The sequence below is a fragment of the Mastomys coucha genome, unplaced genomic scaffold, assembly GCF_008632895.1.
Source record: "Mastomys coucha isolate ucsf_1 unplaced genomic scaffold, UCSF_Mcou_1 pScaffold12, whole genome shotgun sequence".
NCBI lineage: Eukaryota > Metazoa > Chordata > Mammalia > Rodentia > Muridae > Mastomys > Mastomys coucha.
In genome coordinates this window covers 81,970,918-81,992,403 of record NW_022196894.1, presented here as the reverse complement: position 1 = coordinate 81,992,403, position 21,486 = coordinate 81,970,918, and the positions used below count along the sequence as shown (strand labels likewise).

Genomic DNA, 21,486 nt, shown 5'->3' with positions numbered 1-21,486 from the left:
CTGGCTTGCTCAGCCTGCTCTCTTATAGAACCCAAGACTTCCAGCCCATGGATGGCACCACCCACAAGAGGCCCTCCCACCTTGATCACTAATTGAGAAAATGCCCCACAGCTGGATCTCATGGAGGCATTTCCCCAACTGGAACTCCCGTCTCTGTGATAACTCCAGCCTGGGTCAAGTTGGCACACAAAACCAGCCAGTACAATTGACCCCTTGTCAACTTGACACACAAACACATCACTCTTAAGCCTCAACCGTTACTTTCTCATTCATCCCCAAGATCTAAAGTCCCACAGTCTTCACATATTAAAAGTTCAATCCATTTAAAATGTCCAATATCTTTTAAAATTCAAAGTCTCTTAACTGTGGGCTCCACTAAAATACTTTCTTCCTTCAAGAGGGAAAAATATCAGGAGGAGAGTACTGGTACATGCACGTGTGTGCATATGAGTATGAGTACAGAGGTTAACCTTAAATGCTGGTCCTTGGAAGCTGCAAACCCCATTTTTAGAGAAATGGTCTCTCACTGGAATCTGGAGCTCACCAAGTCAGCTAGAATGGCCAACAATCAGTGAGTCCCAGAGATCTTCCTGTCTCTGCCATTCTTGGGCTAGGATTACAAGTGTGACTCACCAAACTTGACTTTCTATGTAGGCACTGGGAGGCTGGAGAGATGGCTCAGTGGTTGAGAGCACTGACTGCTCTTCCAGAGGTCCTAAGTTCAATTTCCAGCAACTACATGGTGGCTCACAGCCATCTACAATGTGATCTGATGTCCTCTTCTGGTTTGTCTGAAGACAGCTACAGTGTACTCATATACATAAAATAAATAAATAAATCTATGTGGGCACTGGGACTCAAACTCAAGTCCTCGGGCTTGCATGCAAGCACTTCAGCGACTGAGCCATCTCCTCAGCTCAGGTGCTCTTGAAACAAAATATATTGATAGCATTATATATTATATATATACACATATATATACACATATATATTCTTACTGGCTTATATATATATATACATATGTGTGTGTGTGTGTGTATATATATATATATATATATATATATATATATATATGACTAAATGTGATGTTTCTAAATGTTAAGTAGAAATAGGAAGAAAACAAAACAGTAGATATTTCAATCAACCAATGATCATCCATGAGTATACTGGAAAGATATATCTTAGAAAGTTATATCTACATTCAATCAACAGGATCAAAAACCCTTCCAAATAAAATTAAGAACCTCATCATTACAGATATTAAAATAGAAACTTGTATATTTAGTTAGATGAGACCTACAAAATTGCTTAGAGGTTTAATAGTACAGATTGCAGGCTTAGATAATTACACACTTTTTGCTTAGAGGAGTACGCAGTTAGATTTTGGAAAATCATGAGGATTGAAGGGCATGTGAGGGGAATTCTTCATCTTGATACAAGATTGATCCACTAAATGCTGATTAAAATCCCCACCGCTGCCCAGGAACTCTACAGCATCTACTTACTGTGATGGCAATCAAATAATTCTAAAAAGCACAACACTCTCTCCTTCTTAAAAGTTGAATTATTTTGTTTTTTAAAGTTGACTGAATTTTTTAATGACTTATTTATTTTCATTTTATGTGTATAAATGTCCAAGGAAACTGGATGCCCAGGAATTTAAGTTACAGTTGGTTGTAAACTCCCATGTGAATGCTAGGAACTGAACCTCCATCCTCTGCAAGTGTGCTTAGCTGCTGAGCCATATCTTCAGACCATACAGTTAATTTATTTGGGAACCCCACATACATGAATGCTGAATTCACACTACTCCTATCTTCCTCCCCAGTCCAACTGTTCCTATGTTCCACCCTAAAATTCACAATCCTCTTTTCTATTATCATTCTTAGATGTATATACATATGTATATGCATATATATGTACAAATACATATGTCCACATATACTGAGTCTAACATTGCCTGCATGTCCATGTATCCAGGGGTAACCCAGTGCGAGTGAACAGTCTATATGTGAGCTTGTTCCTGTAGGAGATTAATTCTTCCTCTTTAGCAGCCACTGACCAACTGTAGCTCTTCATGTAAGAATGGGACCTATGGAATTTCCCCCGTCCGTGTTACCATGCAAATTGGACAACATTCTCTGTCTGTGTTGATAGCTCCTGGTTTAATTCATGAAGACACTTTTACCTAGAAAAGCTTGAGAGTTTTGTTTTATGAACCCTTTTTTTAATACCTACATGGTAATATAACATGACTTTAAGTTGATTTTTTTTTTCTTCTTCTTCTTTTTTTTTTTTTCCGAGACAGGGTTTCTCTGTGTAGCCCTGGCTGTCCTGGAACTCCAGCCTGGCCTCGAACTCAGAAATCTGCCTGACTCTGCCTCCCAAGTGCTGGGATTAAAGTTGTGAGCCACCACTGCCCGGCCTAAGTTGATTTTTAAAGAGTAAAGCTCATCCTTTTCACTATATTCTATGGGCTCTACTTGTTTTCACAATTACAAAACACACTCTGTAGAGGACACAGGATTTATTCACAGTCACATTTTGTACAGTTTGAGGCTTTTTGATTCTCTTATTTTCTGTCTGATCATTTTGGACCTTTAATATAAGGTACATAAAGGATCACATTTTCAGCTGAGAAAATGTTAAATAATGTTTATTTATTTAACCTAGATAATTACTATGTTTTTTAATATTTAATTTTTCAAGCATGTTTTAAATTTATCTTAAAATATTTAAGTAAATCTTTGAAAATACATAAACACATACACACACATATATATCATTAAATCATACTCTGAGTTTTTCTACTTTAAAAGATGCTACATGGATAGTCATAATAATTAAACTGCAGTTGTCTGGACCCAAGTTAGAAATCCTGGACACGACACTTTAAATAGTTCCAAGTACTTTCTTATTTATCCTGTTGCCATAGAAACTAAAGTTGGGTCATGGTAGAATACAAAAGACATTGTGAAATATGACCAAAGGGAATTAGTGAAAAAAGATATCTTTTGTTTTAAAAAGAAGCTTGCATCCTTCCCTCAGATAGTGCATTGCAGCTGTAAAACTTTTCACGTGTGTAGACATAGGGAAAGGTAGAGGAGCCAAGGAGATGGTCCACGGGTAAGGGCACTTGCCATATCTTAATTTGGTCCCAAGAACCCTCACAGTACAAGGAGAGAAGCAATAAGTGGAAGTCATGTGCATGCACACACACACACACACACACACACACACACACACACACAGAAAACCTAGGAAACATATGCCATAAAAAAAAAAATAACATTTAGATGCCACGTGGTGCTGACAGGTGGAGCACACTGAGAGGTAGAGCTCACTGGTGGGTGGAGCATGGTAGCAGGTGGAGCATGGTGGCAGGTGGAGCATGGTAGCAGGTGGAGCATGGTGGCAGGTGGACTATTGTGGCAGGTGGAGCATGGTGGCAGGTGGACTATTGTGGCAGGTGGAGCATGGTGGTAGGTGGAGCACAACTGACATGCCCCCACTCCACCCCAACCCTTTATGCTTTTTTGATGCTCTTTAGTACCCTCTCTTCTTCTGCTGTTTGTTCTTCTGTGAGTTGGGCATGTCCTCTCTCTGACTCATTCTGCAACTCTTTCTCTGATTCATCACTTTGTCTGCCCTTCAATTAGACATCACTTTCAGTCATGGCTGCTTCCTTTTACAAACTAACTTTATCTTCAGTGTTAGAGATTAAAAGTGTGTACCAAGGGCATGTCTATATTCCAGGCACAGCATACTGTAATCCTGGATGTGATCCATTTCCAGAGCAGCCATGTTGTTGGATTAAAATTCCTCTACAAAGAATCAATTAAAAATTTTTTGAAAAAAAAAGTTAATGGTTTCTTTAATATATATCTTTAATGGCCTCTTTTCTACTTCCTTTTTAATACAATATGTGATCCTATTAGATGATATAATTGAATAATAAATCTCTCAAAATATTGGATGTGCTTAAATCTGAAAATTCCATTTACCTAAGTATTTCCTACAATGAAATATTTATTGTAGGTTTATGGCTTATGCTTCATTTTAATATTGCTTTGAGATTGGTTTGTGAACGTAGAAGGCATTTAATTATATTGAGATACAGCTATGGTCCAAACATACTTAATGCTCAAAAATATTTTAAGGATGCACTAAGATATTTAAACCATCTACCACATTCCTAAGTAGAGTCCTCTATTACCAAGAGAAAACTTGAGTCCCGCTTGCAGCATCTCTGCAGATACTCATGCCGACTATAAATGTGGAAAGACTCTGTCCTGTTGCTTTCACAGTGACAAGGGACACCAAAGAGAAACCCCTTCATTTCTCCTGAAATCTTGGCCTCCTCCCTGTCCTTATGCTTTCCACTATATTCCTCATTCTCTGGATCAAAGGAGAGTGTGGGGTTCTCATTTATGAAGCAGTGAGATACAATAGTTTTCTGTGTAATCCCAGCACTTGGGAGGCAGAGGCAGGCGGATTTCTGAGTTCGAGGCCAGCCTGGTCTACAGAGCGAGTTCCAGGACAGCCAAGGCTACACAGAGAAACCCTGTCTCGAAAAACCAAAAAAAAAAAAAAAAAAAAAAAAAAAAAAAAAAACAACAAAAAAAATAGTTTTCTGTGCTCAAGAGGCATGCTGACATGGGACTGCAGAATGAAAGATGCCTCTGAAGGGTATTCTGAACCGTGGGGAACATGTTAACTTTGTTTCTTCTAGCCTTTGATCCTCTGGTTGGTCCTTCCCTTCCCCTCCCTTCTCCCTGACCTGCAGACAAGTGGCTTCACAGAATTCCTCTCAGGTGACCAGGACATTTCCTTATCCATTAAATTCACACCATTTTTCCTCTGGTTCTATGGTTTTACAGCCCTGGAACTTCTATTTTTATTTTATTAATTGCTCCTTACTGAATCTAACCAATCACTAAATTGTAATTTCTATTTTCAGTAGCTTTGGAAATCATAATCACTATCATCTTCTTCACCATCATCATTAGTTTGATATTGATAAGAGGATCTTACTGTGTAGCTCTAGGCTAGCCTCTAATTTGTGATCCTCCTAGCATCTGGGACTGCAGTAATGGAACACAATACCTGGCCAATTTTAACTTGTACTGAATCAATTTGAATAGTTGCTACTTTAATCATGGAATCCATAGTGCTTCATTTAGTTTCAGTACAATTTTTTCCTCCCTAAAGTAAAAACATCATTTACCATAAACAGCATTTTTTAACATATTGTTCTAGTCTCCTAAACATCCAGAACTTCCTGTTGCCCTATTGCTCCAAATGGAGACTCTACAGTATAATATGCAAACAACTCCACAAATACCAGACAGAGCTTAGAAACCCTCCATCCACTTTTTTTGCTTCCTTCTAAAAAGCTCTCTAATCCATAACAATTCTGAAGGAGATAGTTTAGAATTTAAAAATAAAATGCACTCATGTATATATGAAATAAATTTATCAAAGACTAATTATGGTATATTTTCCCACTCAGAAATGTTAAGTCAAATGTTAACAGTCACTAATCAACATTAAATCAAACTCTTTTATTGTAAAAGTAAGAAAAACAGGGCAGTGGTGGCACACACATTTAATGCCAGCACTTGGGAAGCAGAGGCAGGTGGATTTCTGAGTTCGAGGTCAGCCTGGTCTACAGAGTGAGTTCCAGGACAGCCAGGGCTATACAGAGAAACCCTGTCTCAAAAACAAAACAAAACAAAAACAGAAAAAAAAAGAAAAGAAAAACAAAACCCAAATGAATTAAAATAACTTTTCTAAGGCCATTTATAGGAATTGTTAGGAGCCAAACTAATTCAGTCTTGGAATGTTAGTTCTATTTTACTGATATTATGCTTTTTGAACAAATTTCACATTTATGATTGAGGCTTAAAGAGATCTTTTGTATCCAATAATTAATTAAAAATTCCATAAACCATTAAATGGGCTTGTATATATTACATACAAAATTCATGAAATCAATGAACTTAAGAAGTGAAGGTAATTCTTCCTGCTACCCCTGACTCTGAGACAACCATGTCAGAGATGATAGGACCAGTATTGCTCCTAGTGAAAGAAACCCGCTGTCCTCTGCAGAGAGGAGTTGGGAGTCAACGTATCAGTGAAATAGCTTTGTTCTATGAAGACAATGTTTCTCTAGTCATCTCCACATCTGTTGTCTTTCTAATAGTTAGTAATGGTTCCGCAATCATTCTGGTCCTCATAATAAAAAAGTCTACCCACAAGTGCTCTGGCTATGAATTAGAAGATTTTAGTATCTTCCAACTAAAGATAAATATTTGAACACAGAAATGGTGGAATCGAGAGAGACAGGACTGCTTATTCAAATCACTAAGGCTTTGAATATATGTTCTATGAAAAGGCTGGTGCGATGCTGTTTCTACTCTAAATGTGAGGTGTATGGAAGGACTGGAGTGAAAGTTGATCCACTGGCTACATCACTTGCTCATGAATTCACAGTGTATTTGGGGAAAGTGGTACCCAGTGTGGAAATAGCTTCTGACATAAATGGCTGGAGAATGTGAAGATGTTGCTGACACAGGCAGGCTTTAGGCATCTTCTAATTTGGCAGCTAGAGCCTTGACTTCTTCCATTTCTCCCCATAACCACTATCTTGTTGAAAGCATTCCTTGGAGTTTGTGTGCCTTCAGGGTTAAAGCAAGTATGTCAAATCGCTTACCTAAAGAGTGCAAACGGTGCTCAGGAGGTTGCTCAGTCAAGTGCTTGCTGTGTGGACATGAGGACTTGAGTTCAATTCCCAAGCCTGCATGCAAAAGCCAGTCATAGTGGTCGGTTCCTAATATCAAGACTGAGGGTGTGAGGTGGGAAGATCACAGGGGCTTATAGTCAGTAGCCTGACTTTTCTGTTAGGTGAGCTCCAGGTCAACTGAAAACCCTCTATCAAAAATCAGGGTGGATGGCTCTTGGTGAGTGGTACTCAAAGCTGACCTCTGGTTTCTACATTATGCATATGTGCTCCTATAGGAACACACACACACACACACACACACACACACACACACACTTGCAGAAAGGAAGAGAAAGACACACACATACACACACACACACACACACAGAGAGAGAGAGAGAGAGAGAGAGAGAGAGTATCCATATGATCTCAACATTAAATTTTTGAGTATTAATGAATTTGAATGTTAAATGGTTTATATCAGGAAGTATGAACAATTTTAAGTATGCTTGAGCTTATGTCAAATGTTGGCTGTATAGCCCTATAGATCTCTGTAAGTATTTTCTTTTGTGATCAGAAGAGCCAGAGGGTCTGCCGGGTGGGTGGTGGCACACACCTTTAGTCCCAGCACTTGGGAGGCAGAGGCAGGTGGATTTCTGAGTTCAAGGCCAGCCTGGTCTACAGAGTGAGTACCAGGACAGCCAGGGCTACACAGAGAAACCCTGTCTTGAAAAACCAAAAAAAAAAAAAAAAAAAAAAAAAAAAAAAAAAAAAAAAAAGAAGAGCCAGAGGGTCGACAGAGGGTCGGCAAGAAAGGCTCAGTCAAATTATCTTAATTTAGCAAATCGAGGGGAAAGTTTTAGATGTTTTGGGGAATAAATCAACTTCAAAATATTCGAGTCTTCTGGATCAGCAATTTTATGTTCTCAAGATTGAATGTAGAATCACCCCCACCTCTTTGAAAGCAATACAGCAAGAAGTCTGGTAGCAAGAACAACACCTACAAGCTGCACAGGACCTTCAAGTTCTAGATGATGATAGTATTACTCAGGTATTTTAAAGGAGTTTCATTTTCTGTTATTCTGAAATAGACTGAATACATTTTAAAAGCATTACATAAATTCTCTTTTCTTTCTCTTTCTTCCTTTTTTCCTTTTTTCCTTTTTTCTCTTTCTCTCTTTCTTCCTTTCTCTCTCCCTCCCTCTACCTCTCTCCCTCTCCCTCTCTCTCCCTCCCCCCCCCTCTCTCTCTTTCTTTTTTAAAATATAGACCACCCTGGTGAAGCTACAGAGGCTGATGTTAGTTTGTTCTTGTTGCTATGATAAATAACCTTAGACTGAGTATTTATAAACAACAGAATTCTGTTATTTATGGCCTGGAATCAAGGAAGTCCAAGACAGAGGGACAGGCAGATCTGAAGTCTAGGAGGGCCAGCTCCTTATAGATGGGCTTAGAAAACACATCTCTGTTGTCACATAACAGAAAGAGGGAAAAGTGAACAAAGTCCCCCAGGACTCTTTTTTCTCTTCCTTCACTTTCTTTCTATCTCCTTTTGTTCTTTCTCCTATCCTCCTCCTTTCCTGTTCTTCCTGGGCCTTTTACATGAAGGGAACTAATCCCATTCCCAAAGGCTGTGGCCTCACAACCTGATTACTGTCCTAAAGGCCTGCCTCTCTTAGCACAGTGGCACTGGGATTAGCAATCAATTTAAGCATGGGGGAGGGGCACAAAAAGGTGGATATGGTCGGTCCTTAAACACAGAACTCACTCTGGTTGGTTTCTTTTGCCTCTTAAAGCAGTCATGAACTCACAGGAGCCATGTTACCTACAGAAGGCCCCTGCAATCCAGTGGAGTCCCCCTGCCTTCCTCAACAGCTCTGGCTGAAAGCTGCTGAGGGAGGAAGAGTCTGGTTTTCTTCAGGGGCGTGGCCCCTGGTAGGGTGACCAGTCTCCAGTAGATAGCCTCACACCCGTGTGTGGGAAGCACTAGTTGAACCCAGTGGCTTATAAAAATAAATACTTAAAAAAGAAGAGAATATAAAGCTAAAAGGAGAGCATGGGCAGGGTTCCGGAAGAGTTAGTGGTGGATATGGTCCAGATACATTGTATTCATGTATGAAATTTCCAAATATTAAAAAACAAAACAAGCAAACAGTGCATTTTAAAAGAAATGATGCTTGTAGCTTGTATTTTAAACATTTCTTGTGCAATTTTAAAGGAACTCTTTAAATCGTAGCATATTGTTCCTCTGTCACTGCTGTGCTGACTTATTCTGTGCGCTTTCTTCTCCTGATGTTCATTCACACAGTGGAGAAAGGGAACCTAGCCCTGTCTGCTTGATTTCTGGAGGGGTGTGGTCTGGCTTGCTTTCTTGCTTAGATTCAGATATTTGATTTGTTTGGAACTAAGGTGCACCTTCAGGTTCAGATCTATTTTCTCCCCAAACGGCTACCACTTAGTAGGACAGGATGGATTGAGTATTCTACCTAGTTTCAGACATGAATACACATACACACATAGCTAATTTCCAAAACACCAATAGGCTGATTTCTGTCTGTCTGGTCATGTACCAACCTCATAGTGCTTCAATTCTAGACATTCTACAGCTTGCTTGCAATAAGGACTCCCAATCACCATTTCATTTCTGCTCTTGGTTATTTACTTTCATGATTTTATTCACCGGTTCTTACATGTTTTTATAATTAACATAACATGTTGATACAGAAATGCATACACACATATATGTATATGTATACACATACATATATATATAAATATATATATAATCTTATAATCCAATGTTTATATTGGGTCATTGCCTTTTGTAATAATTATATTTGAAGATTATTGCCCCATACAGTTATGGGGAGTGGTACATCAAGGCTAGAGAAGAGAGTCTCAGGATAGACCTAATCTTGGCTTTTGGGAAATAACAGTATCCTCCAAGCGGGTTGATGAGTCAGATGGATCAGAGGACTTTTTTTCCACGCTAAGGAGCAAATTGATGCCAGAATATGTTGTGAATATTTGGCAAGAATGTCTAACAACATTTTAAGGGCTTTGGAAGCAAAGACTACTTTATCAGGCTTATCTTTCATTCCTTTTAATAATCTTTTGTCAATTATGGGACACAGTCTTGTACTCCTAGTTGAGTGGCAAAGAGATTTGAACCACTTCTCCGAGATGTACTGTTGGATCCATCTGAGTTTGTAGCCAGTCTTAACCAATACAAGAAATGTGTGTGCTTCTACAATTAGACAACCAGTAAAATGTCTTACAACTCTGAAAGGCAGGCCAGTGAATACATTTCTTTCTAACTGTAGGAAGGTGTGATGGATAGTCTTCATTGTTAAGGAGCTTAGAATAAGAAAAACCTAAGCCACTGGTGAGAATCTGTCTGTGGCAGTATTTCAAGAGAGCATTATTGAAGGGAAATCTTGAATTAACTATCAACCTATCTTGAATATGGTTGGCATCATTCCATTGGTTACAAGCCTGGGCAGAAAAAAAGATTACCCTGTCTCTGTTTTCTGGCCCACCACAATGAGCTATCAGGGTTTACCAATATGTCCTAGGATTTTTGTCAGGAAAAGGTCATATAATTTTATGATGCAAAAAACAAACTCCATCCGGGCAGTGGTGGCACATGCCTTTAATCCCAGTACTTGGGAGGCAGAGGCAGGCGGATTTCTGAGTTCAAGACCAGCCTGGTCTATCTACAGAGTGAGTTCCAGGACAGCCAGGATTACACAGAGAAATCCTGTCTCGAAAAACCAAAAACCAACTAACCAACCAACCAACCAAACAAAAACCCAACCCCCCAAACAAACAAATACAAAAACAAACTCCACTTTACATATTTTTATTTAGCTAAGGATTAAAACATATGACAACAAGAATACATACTAATAGAAATAGAAGGTATACACACACACACACACACACACACACACACACCCCTCACCTGTTCTGGAATCATTATGAGTCCAATTGAAATGATCTCACAGCTCCAAATACATATTTATGCAGCATGTTATTATTATTTTTTACGATATAAATGGCTGCAGGTTTAGGTTTGTCCAAAAAAACAAAAAATAGAGACGAGTCACAGTTCATTCCATTGAGTCACATCTGCTGCTACTCAGAACCCATCCCTATTTTAAAATACCTCTAGAGCAGTTTTCTAAAAACGTAAACACCAGCCTCCCTTTCAAAATTAGCACTTCTCCAGCAGCTTGCCACGTTCCCTTTTTACTTGTGGTCATTACTTCTTGTCTGGTCTCTTTAAATAGCAGCCGTTTGCCCTTGTCTGTGAGTGTGAGCTGTAGCCGGCGTGCTCTCTGGGTCTGGCACACACACTCGTCCCTGGGCTTTCTAATTGGATCTGGGTTGGCATTTTTCCCTCCTCAGCTTTGGTCACTGGTTTGGAAGTCTACTTCCCTCCATTGTGTTAATTACTCTGTGCCATTATTTGTTTTTTTTTGTGTGTGAGTGGATTGCTTCTGTTGCATTTTGGCCTAAAAATTGTCAAGGCTTCTCTACAGGTTCTGAAGGTTCTGAAGGTTCTGAACCTGAGTCCTAACTTTGCATAGGGGCATCGTTGCTAACAAAAAGAACCTTTGGTAGGAACATGAGAGCACTCATGTATTCTACCAAACTACACAGTATAATTTTACTTGCTAGCGGACACAAAGTAGTAAACTCTGATCTTAACTCCGTTTTGTGACCTGGTCTCAGTAAATAGCTCCAACTGGCATGGAATTCCTCACATGGCCCAAACTGGTACAGAACTGACGGCAATTTATTTGTCTTGATGTGCAGCACTTTGCTTGTCTTTTTCCTTTGTATTTCACTGGAATTGTTTTCTATTTCCTGAAACTGTATGCAAGAACTTGAGAGCAATTGACAACTAAGTCACACAGCAGGAATCAGATGCTGCAAGGGAGGCCTTTGCACTCTATGAGGCTTTACCACGTGCATGTGTTATTTTTACATACTTATTATATAAGTAAATACATCATTAAGTCTTATTTTTTGTTTGGTTTTATATGTAGTAAATATTTTTCGAGTCCTCACAATGGGAAGAAATTCCGAGAACAGATCAAACAGTGCAGCAGACTTGAGAGCAAGCAAATTGCATACTCCAAGCAAGAAGGACACTAGGAGTGGTGTCTTCACACTCGACGGGCTAAACCCTGCTTGGCATCAGAACTGTTTTGGTTTCTACGTACTTGCACAGACATAATGAACTATCTTAGGGAATGGATCCAACATTCAATATAACATCTGTTCCTGTTTTGTTTGCACCTTGTGACCTGAAGGTAATTTATTCACTGTTTTCATTGTACCCTGTCTCCTGTAGAATCTTCAACTTCTGGCATTCAGCCAGCATTCAAAAAGTTACAGAATTTTGAGCACTGAAAAATTTCGTATCAAGGAGTTCAGTGTGTAGAAGATAAATCATCAAAAGATAAAATAAAATGTCCCTCTGGAAAAGGACAGTGTTGGTAACTAAAACAAAACATAAAATCTCATACAACTAATTAAAAGCTGGGTATTGATGATGATGGTGATGGTGAGAGGGACAGAGAGAAAGAGGGAGATGGAGGGAGAGGGTGAGAAAGAGGGAGAGAGAGAGAGAGAGAGAGAGAGAGAGAGAGAGAGAGAGATATTTCCTGTCAGTTAAGGTCACAAGGATTCTTGCTCAAGACTTTGTAGCCAAGACAGTGAACAGCTTAACGTGTATTCTTGAATACTTCACATTCACAGCACTGGGCCAGTGTAGTCCTTTGTGTAGGTGCTCATAAACTGTAGGAACAATTCAAACTACAGAACACCTCCTACCCACTCACTGGCCCATCCAAAGGCTGCATTTTGGTGATTTGCCCACTGAGCAGAACAGACATTTATTTATTCATTTAAATATCTATTTAAACAGGTGGATATTTATGGATATTTATATTCTTTCTCTCATGTGTTTGTGTGTGTGTGTGTGTGTGTGTGTGTGTGTGTGTGTGTGAGAGAGAGAGAGAGAGAGAGAGAGAGAGAGAGAGAGAGAGAGAGATTGTACATAAAACAAAATAACCTTCCCAAGGGTGGCAACTGAGGGACTTTTAGAAACACTTAATTAAATAAAGGCTGAAGAATGATAGGCCAAGGATGAGAAAGGGAACTAAATTGAAGGTAAATGGTAACCAAAGAGCTAATGCTTCATATCTGAGGTGAACAGGAAGTTGGACACACCTATGGCAGACATTATTTTTAAAAATTCCGGGCTGGAGAGATGGCTCAGTAGTTAAGAGCACTGACTGTTCTTCCAAAGGTCCTGAGTTCAATTCCGGGCAACCACATGATGGCTCACAACCATCTGTAATGGGATCTGATGCCCTCTTCTGATTTGTCTGAAGACAGCTACAGTGCACTCATATAAATAAAAATTCCTTAGGGACTCGAGAAATTGATCGTTGGTAGACTTAATGTTTAGCATGTACCAGGTGCTAGGTTTAATGACTACAGAAGGAGAGGGATGGGGGGGGGGAGAACCATAAAGATCCAAAGGTAATTTGTCAAGTTCCTCACTAGATTTAAGTACTTTTCAAATATAAGACAATTCTCTGTGGGCATATACATTGTCTGATTAAGTATGTGTGTATTTTAACAAACCATTAAGAAATAATTCTAGAAGTAATTGCCAACTTGATAGTCACCCCCACGTGTGTGTTCTCCACACTCCACCCAGTGTGCCCTCTTCCAAATGTAACTTTAGCTGATTACTTGTGTATAATATGTCTGGCTAGCAGCTCCAATTTCCTAACTGTGTCAACACACTTAATTCTCCCCCAACTGCTACACATTTAATTCTCTGCCAACTGCTATAAGGTCAACATCATTATAGGGATTATCACTATCACTAATGAGTAAACTGACACAGAAATTAAATAATTGGTTCCAGGGCACCTAGCTGGAGCAGAACAGAGTTCATCATCACAGAACACTTCGTGGTTTCTTTAACATTTATTTATTATTGTATGGGATTGCATGTGGTGCTCAGAAGCAACCTTTAGAGGTTGATTTTCTCTACAGCATAGGTCCCAGGGATCAAACTCAAGGCATTAGATTTGGCAGCATGTGCCTTTATTGACTGAGCCATCACTCTGGCCCATAGTACACATTCTTTACCACGGTACCATACAGTCAAATGCAAAGCAAGAATATGGCCTTAAATTAATGTGAATGACAGTTGACAGCTGAAAGTTATGCTTCCCTTAGACGATGTTCTTGACCATGACAATGGACACACCTCGGCAGTACATATATGCCCATATTCTATTCTCCCAACTTATAAATGTTACTTTACACTGGAAGTAGGAAGTAAGGCTATGGTGGAAATGAAGTTGCTAATCAGTTGACTTTGAGATGACTACTTTAGCCTGGCAGTGGTGGTGCATGCCTCTGCATCCTAACACTTGGGAGGCAGAGGCAGGGGGATTTCTGAGGCCAGCCTGGTCTACAGAGTGAGTTCGAGGACAGCCAGGGCTACACAGAGAAACCCTGTCTGCAAAAACAAAAAAACAAAAAAACAAAAACAAAAACAAAAAAAAAAAAAGGAAAGAAAAGAAATGGCTACAGTAGCCTGAATTACTCAGATGAAGCAGACAAAGGATGGGGCCCACAGAGGCAGCTGCTTATGCTGGCTTTGAAGATAGATGGGTAGGCCTTGTGGTGGCTTCTAAAAGCTGGACAAGGCTGAGAAACAAGCTCTCCACTGTGACTCCCAAAAGGATTAATGCTTATTAATAAATTGGTTTCCTCCCAGTGAGGTCTATCTATTTCAGACTTCCAGAATGTTAATATGGTGGATTAGTGTTGTATTGTTGTGGCCTTTATTTTCACAGCAATGGACAACTTATCACTTGGGTAAGTTTTCTGAATCCTGTACTTGAGCACAGTAAGGCCTTCTAAGAAAGCAGTACTCAGTTTTAAGACTTCCTTTCCTAGCTTTGTCAAAGGAAACACCTGAGCCAGTCCGAATTCCTCCTCTCTAAATTCACCCTCACCTTCTTCTAGGAATCCTGAAGAGTGGACTCAGCAATCTAACATTGACACTATGTGATGAGGCTAATAGTCAGGCAGTCAGACAAACAAAAGTATCTGCTATGACAACCTTAACAGATCCCTGGTGGTCTTTTACTTAAAAAAAGAAAGAAACAAAGAAAGAAAGAAAGAAAAAAACAAAAACAAAACCCCAAAAAAACAATAAACAGAGCAGTTTTTACCTATTCCTCGGCTGACAAGCCCCTTGGGAACAATGTAGCACAAAGGAAGTTGTGGGTGGTTCACATCCACATGGTCCGTGGGCTCCTGCCAAGGGATGGAATGGCAAGGTTCCTGCTCCTGGAGTGGAGCCAGCAGAGTGTGGTCCTCCACAAGTGTTGATGGTTGCTGTGAGTATAAAGCTTGTCTGTATAATAATGTACATATTTTCATGCTCTTCCATTGAGGAATGTCCTCTCCTCTCGGCCAAGGTTAATGTCTCTGAGACAATCCGAGACAGCATGGGTCTGGGAGGTGAGGGTGTGTCTAATGTCTCAGTAAAATGGTAGAATGCTGTGACCTTCAGGACAGCCTTTAAGGCTGTGGGAAAGGACTCTGAAAACATGATCTCAAAAATATATAATTCCTCAACTATGCAAAATGTAAGGATGCAATATGAATTGTACAAGGAGTTTCACAGACCTAAAGGCATAGGGGCAGCAGTGCTATGAACCAGCTTGTCAGAAAAGAGGAGATAAAGAGATTTAGGGTGTGGCAATCACAGGGCAAGATCCCACCCAGCTTAGTGTTTTTGTTTATGCTTACAAAAGCAAGCAGATTCCTGAGTTCAAGGTCAGCCTGTGACCGAGGGATTTTTAGGTCCAGGTCCAGGCATGGTAGGAATGTTCATTTGGGGGGGGGCAGGGTCCCACCCAGCTATATTACTGTCTGTGCTTGGGCTTGCTGTCTCTTTATAAGAATCAAGGGGCTGGGGTCATGGGATGCAGACTCAAGGGATAATCAAGAGGAAACCTGGGATAATGACTGAATTGATATGTAAATAAAAGACTGGGCTTTGGTCTGTAAGTTATGAGCTATCCAGAGAGTTTTTTGGAATCACAAAAGAACTTGTTTTGAGCAGAGAGCTGTCTGGAGAAAACAGAACATAGAGCTATCTGGAAAGCTGTCTCAAGCAGAGCATAGGCCATCTTCAGCTTGTATCCCACAATTTGACTTTGAGTCATTTGTTTCACCGCTCCCAGACATCCCTTCCTAAGAAGGCTTCTCCAAGCCAAGGCTGGTCCTTGGCAGGCTTCATTCCTCATGAATTTATCACTTCACAGGTGAAAGGATAAATGGGAGTTCTTGGCCAATGAAAACTGGCTGGAGCTTTTGGTTGAGACTTTTTGAAATGGATTATCTGACATAATCTTTAAATGGCTGTCAGCTATACCAACAAATTCTCATTTTTAACCTTTATGTTCTTTTCTTTAGATAATTGAGACTGTACCAGCTCAAATAATTCCCTTCAGTCAGATGATTGTGACATTTGTCCTTGACAGTGTTCACAAAAGGCAGAAGTTTCCTGTCAGTGGTCCCCTGGAGTCTAGGATGATGTGAAGGATCCAGACCTTTCTTTCCTACCATTTCCTGATTACTTTATGAGAGATTACAGACTTGGGCCAAGTAGCTGGCTAGGGGTCCAATCCACATCTGAAAGCCGATCTGCAACTAGTATGTTAAGTGTCAGGAAGTACTCTCTGAGATCAAAACACTGATGAGAGCCCCATCCCCAATACCAAACACTCATTCCTCCTTTTTTTTTTTTTTTTTTTTTTTAAGAAATAGCAGCCTATCACTTTATAGAAATGCGGCATTCCATCTATGCAGCCTAAAGTTGGTGCTTAGTGATTTACAGGATTATCATTAATCCACTCTGCCCACCATGTCTGTGTATCCTGTCATCCCCATCCCATTCTATAGTCTGAATGTTTGTGTCTACCAAAGTCATATGGGGAAACCAGATTACCAACACGATAGATGGCATTAGGACATGGGACTGTTGGAAAGGGATTAGGTCATAAAGGGAGCCCTTGAATAACAGGTCCCCAGAGAGCTGCTCTGCCCCTTCTATTCCATAAGGATGCCATGAGGACCCATATATGAACCAGACACTGGGCCTTCATCAGACATTGAACATGCTTTTGTCTTGATTGTGAACTTTCAGCATCTATAACTGTAAGAGAAAAAAATCTTTTTTAAAAAAATAAACTACCTAGATTATGATATTTTGTCGTAACAGGCTTCATGGCCTCAGAAGTCATCTGATCATCAGATATACACTCACATCTATGCATATCACTATGTATATCAAGATGGATCAGGTGCTTTGTTTAGTCACAGGGGAATAAGAACGGCAGTGAAAGATCAAAACAGTTCTGCCTCACTGGAGAAGGAAAGACAGTAGAACTGTAGCTTCTCCAAAGACCTGTATGTTAAAGGCTTGGCCCCGGGCCTGTGCTGCTATTAGGAAATGGTAGCACCTTTAAGAGGCGAGGCTACTGGATGCTCTCCCTATCGTTGGCAGTGTGCTCTTGGGGAATAGGGAACCTTATTCCATCCTCTCTTTGGGTCCCTGGCTGGGGCCAGAACTCTGTTCCTCATGTTCCCTATGTGCTGTGTCAACACAACCACAAAAGCAGAGGCCAGAAATAGACTGAAATCTCTGAAAGTGAAAGAGGAAACCAACCTTACTCTTTCTAATAATTTCTAGATACTTTCTTACAGTAGCTGATAGGGGTCCAAATACATCAACTAAATACAAAAGTAAATGTCCATACTTCAATAACTCATGTTGAACTCATACTTTAAAAACAAAAACCACAACAAAAAACTTACTAGACTACTTACTGTGAACAACATTAGAAATAGACATATGTAGAAAGAACATAATAAGCATGATCGTACTTAGACTACTTACTGTGAACATTAGAAATAGACATATGTAGAAAGAGCATGATAAGCATGATATTGTAGGTATACATGGTTGGGTTGGGACAAATCAGCAGTAGAGCTGTATCTCAGAGGAATATTAAAATTATGAGAATGCAATTTCAGCAAAAGGGATGCTCTAGTTCTTTAATAAATAAAAAATAGTATCCTATTACCAACTAAATACATATTAGTTATATATTTATTAATAAGCCCAGGCTGATATTAAAATAAGTGATTAAATAAGATGTTAAAGTAAGTGTGTAAATAAGTTTGAGAACACATATTTCTGATGCATACAAATCTGAAATAATTTATGAAGAAATTTTACCCTGAAGAAAATGAGATATATTCTCTCTCTCTCTCTCTCTCTCTCTGTGTGTGTGTGTGCGTGCGTGTGCATATTCTCTGTATGCTCATACATATGTGAGGTCATGTAATGTAAGTACTCATTTCTAGCCCTTACCTCTGAGACCCACTGCCACCCTCATTCTTTGATTGTTTTTTGGAGATATTCTCACTGTAATCCAGGCTGTTCTTGAGTCCTTCCTGGCCTTGAATAATCTTTCTGCCTCCTGCCTGACTGCTGAGATTATAGTCATCTATCATCAAGCTAGCCTCTGTCTGTTAGTGTGAGCTGCAAATATTGACTTTCCTTTAAAAAATGTAGTATAGAATTGAGGACGTAACAGTAGGGAGCCGGTGGAGAAAGCTGCACACACTGCCTGGCCAGGCCATGAAGGTTAAAAGCACAGTGATAAGTCATGCTCCCTGGATTAGGAGGATGAAAATGACTTTCCTCTCTCTGTTCTTCCTCCAAAAATCCTATAATGTCATCTAACCACAAATGAAGTATCTGAGCTATACGAGTTGAAGGAAATTTAACAGTGAAATTGACCAGCACCTGTCAAGGTCATAAAATACAAGGAGTGTCTGAAACCCTGGCAGCCAAGAGGAGCATAAAGGAACATGACCATTGAGCCCAGTGTGGAACCTCAGGACGGAAAAGGACATCCCATAAGAACGAGAAAGATCCAAGCAGACTACCCCATATGACACTATATAGACAGTAATCGTGGCAACTGCACAGGAGCATATGGGAACTTCTATGTTAATGTCCCTTTTCTTTACACCTGAATTGTTTTGAAAGTTTTAAATGTATTAAAGGGAAAGAAAAATACACTTGAAATACCAGACTTTCTGGCACTGGGGGAACAGTATGTGAAAGGTCCCACACTGCTTCCCAACGTATTCCTTACAGGTATCAGAGTTAGCAGAGCCCACAGGTAACCTAGAAATTAAAAAACAAACAAACAAACAAAACCTCATTCTACACACTCAGTAAGCCTTTGCTTGCTCCTGGACTTACAGTGTCTATTGTTTCTATTTTGATAACTGAATAGGAATAACAGAGAAAAAACTATTTTTTAATGAACAAATTCTATGCCACAGTCACACTCCTGTTAAAGTGAGCTCAACACACAACCTGTAACTTTCTTTTTTAGTTATGCTTCCTCTAGATTCCAGCTGCATTGATGATTTTCTTATTGAGTACATTACCTCTCAGCCCCCTCAGTGTTCCGTTTGATACAAGCTGATATTTCAGAATGCATAAAGATTTCATTGCGAATCTTCAACTTCCTGGCTTGCTATTTACCTCCCTCTGAGTCAGCAGGCACCCTCTTTGGGCTCTGAGGGATAAATCATTTTGTGAGCTCCCATCACTTTGGCCATAGACTAAGGGAGTCTGAGAAAAGCCTTAGTGTCAGTGTTAAGATATTCATCGGGCAGAACAATTTAACTACTGTAAGTACTGTGACTAGAACTTGAACGTCTGATTGCTCTTCCAGAGGTCATGAGTTAAGTCCCAGCAACCACATGGTGGCTCACAACCATCCGTGGTGAGATCTGATGCCCTCTTCTGGTGTGTCTGAAGACAGTGACAGTGTACTTATAATAAATAAATAATAAATCTTTAAAAAAGAACTTGAACGTCAACGATAACAGATTTACACACACACACACACACACACACACAAGAAAAAACAACAAAAGGTAACGGGGGTGTTGTTTATCATCATCATTAACAACAACAATAACAACAAAGACTTCATCGCTTAAAAATCGAATGCAATTTTCTACTTTTTCCTTAAAAGTTAACGTAAAGAAAACAAAATCAAATTTCAAATCACATTAGCCCAGCATCCGCTCAAATCCTCTTTAAAAGCACCCAGCGAAACTGGCTTTGAGACGCCTCGGCAGCTATGCCAGCTGCCAGATCGCTCATTCATCTCCTGCGCCTTTCTAACAATCCTAACAAGTCAGTCCTGCTGGCTGGGCATCCCCTGAGGACATGGCAGCTGGCTGGAGCGGACAGACAAGACTTCTCTAACTAGGTTTTGCAGGCGTAAAGACGAAAAGCTACTGTGGTTCAGCGAACTTCACCCGCTACCGCCTCTAAAATACTTCACCCGCACCTTGCCCGGGCAGCTGGGACTGTGCCACTGACCCCCTCAGCCGCTGCTACTTAAGAGTGGCCTTCGCCAACCCCGGATGCCATCTTTCTTGGGCTCTTCGCATCTTGAATACTTAGAGAGTTTTGCATTCTGATCACGTCCCTGTGTCTTTGAAAACTTCCTCCGACTTTGCAAGGAGATGAGAATCTTCTGTTTTCTTCAACTCTAACTGCCCAGATCCAACACCCTTTACAAGACACCCAGGACTGCCCTAATCCATATTCCCCTCCGTTCTCCCAGACCGCAGAACCTGGCGCCCGGAGACAGACCCCTAGCTTTGAGCGCCATGCCTGCAGGCAAGGGTCCGGGAGGCTGTACAGCGAGACGGGAGGGTGGGGAGGACTGGGTCGCGGGGTGGAGTCACCCCAGAGACTTACAGTCCAGGGCGACCATCAAGTAGTGCAGCAGCAGCAGCATCAGGAGGCCTTGGGGGCTCCTCGCCATCTACGCGGGCGCCAGCTGGCTGCCTAGCCGAGGGTCCCCTCTCGCAGGAGTGTGTCAGGAGGCTGGGTCCCCCAGCACTTCGCGGGGCGGCGGAGCAGAGGAGGTCCCTGAGAGGTGGAAGCAGAGGGGCGGGTCCTGTCGCGATGTCAGTCTCTCTGGTCTGGGGTGTCTCCAGCGGCTGTCTTGGGGCAGGTCTTCTGGCCCTAGGACGTGGAGTCTGGGACGGTCCTTCTTTTGAAGGGTGGAAGAGGGTTGAGGGGAGGGCGTGGACGCGGGACGCGGTGTCCGCAGGGTCCTAAGCGAGTGGCGGCAGAGGACTGGCTTCCTGAGGGAAAGCCCTGCAGGTCGGCCCCCGCCCCCAGGCTGATCCGCTTTGTGTCTAGTCCCGCGCTAGGCTGCCAGCTGTCCCCAGGGCGAGGGACCGGGGGCGGGAGAAGCGCAGCCGGGTGGGATGGGCAGAGGGGTGTGTGTGTGTGTGTGTGTGTGTGTGTGTGTGTGTGTGTGTGTAACGGTGGTGGCTCACTCTGTCTCGCCATGTCTCTCCTTCTCTTAGTGCAAAAAAAACTTCCTTTTCAGTGTTTTGCCTAGCGTGGGAGATTTTTGGAAAATTTCTACCTAGCGGACAAAGTCGCTGGGAAAGCGCTCTTAAAGTACAGGGCCGTGAGCTCAGCCCCTGACTCTAGAAAGGGGTTTGGGGTGGAGGGCGGGGGGAGACAAAGCCATCACTCGTGCTGCAAGTCAGGTCCCAGATTTTATCATCCGGCTTAGCCTCTTCTT

At 41.1% G+C, this 21,486-nt stretch overlaps 1 protein-coding gene across 1 annotated transcript in view; it reads right to left on the bottom strand.

Annotated features, from left to right (window-relative positions):
• The window catches only part of Jam2 (junctional adhesion molecule 2), a 54,711-nt gene extending 33,562 nt beyond the window's left edge, over nt 1-21,149 (bottom strand). Inside the window, exon 1 of the mRNA XM_031364301.1 lies at nt 20,643-21,149. Coding sequence (XP_031220161.1) covers nt 20,643-20,709 — 67 coding nt within the window. The 5' untranslated portion in view covers nt 20,710-21,149. The remainder of the gene's footprint in view (nt 1-20,642) is intronic.
• Between the last annotated feature and the right edge of the window lie 337 nt (nt 21,150-21,486).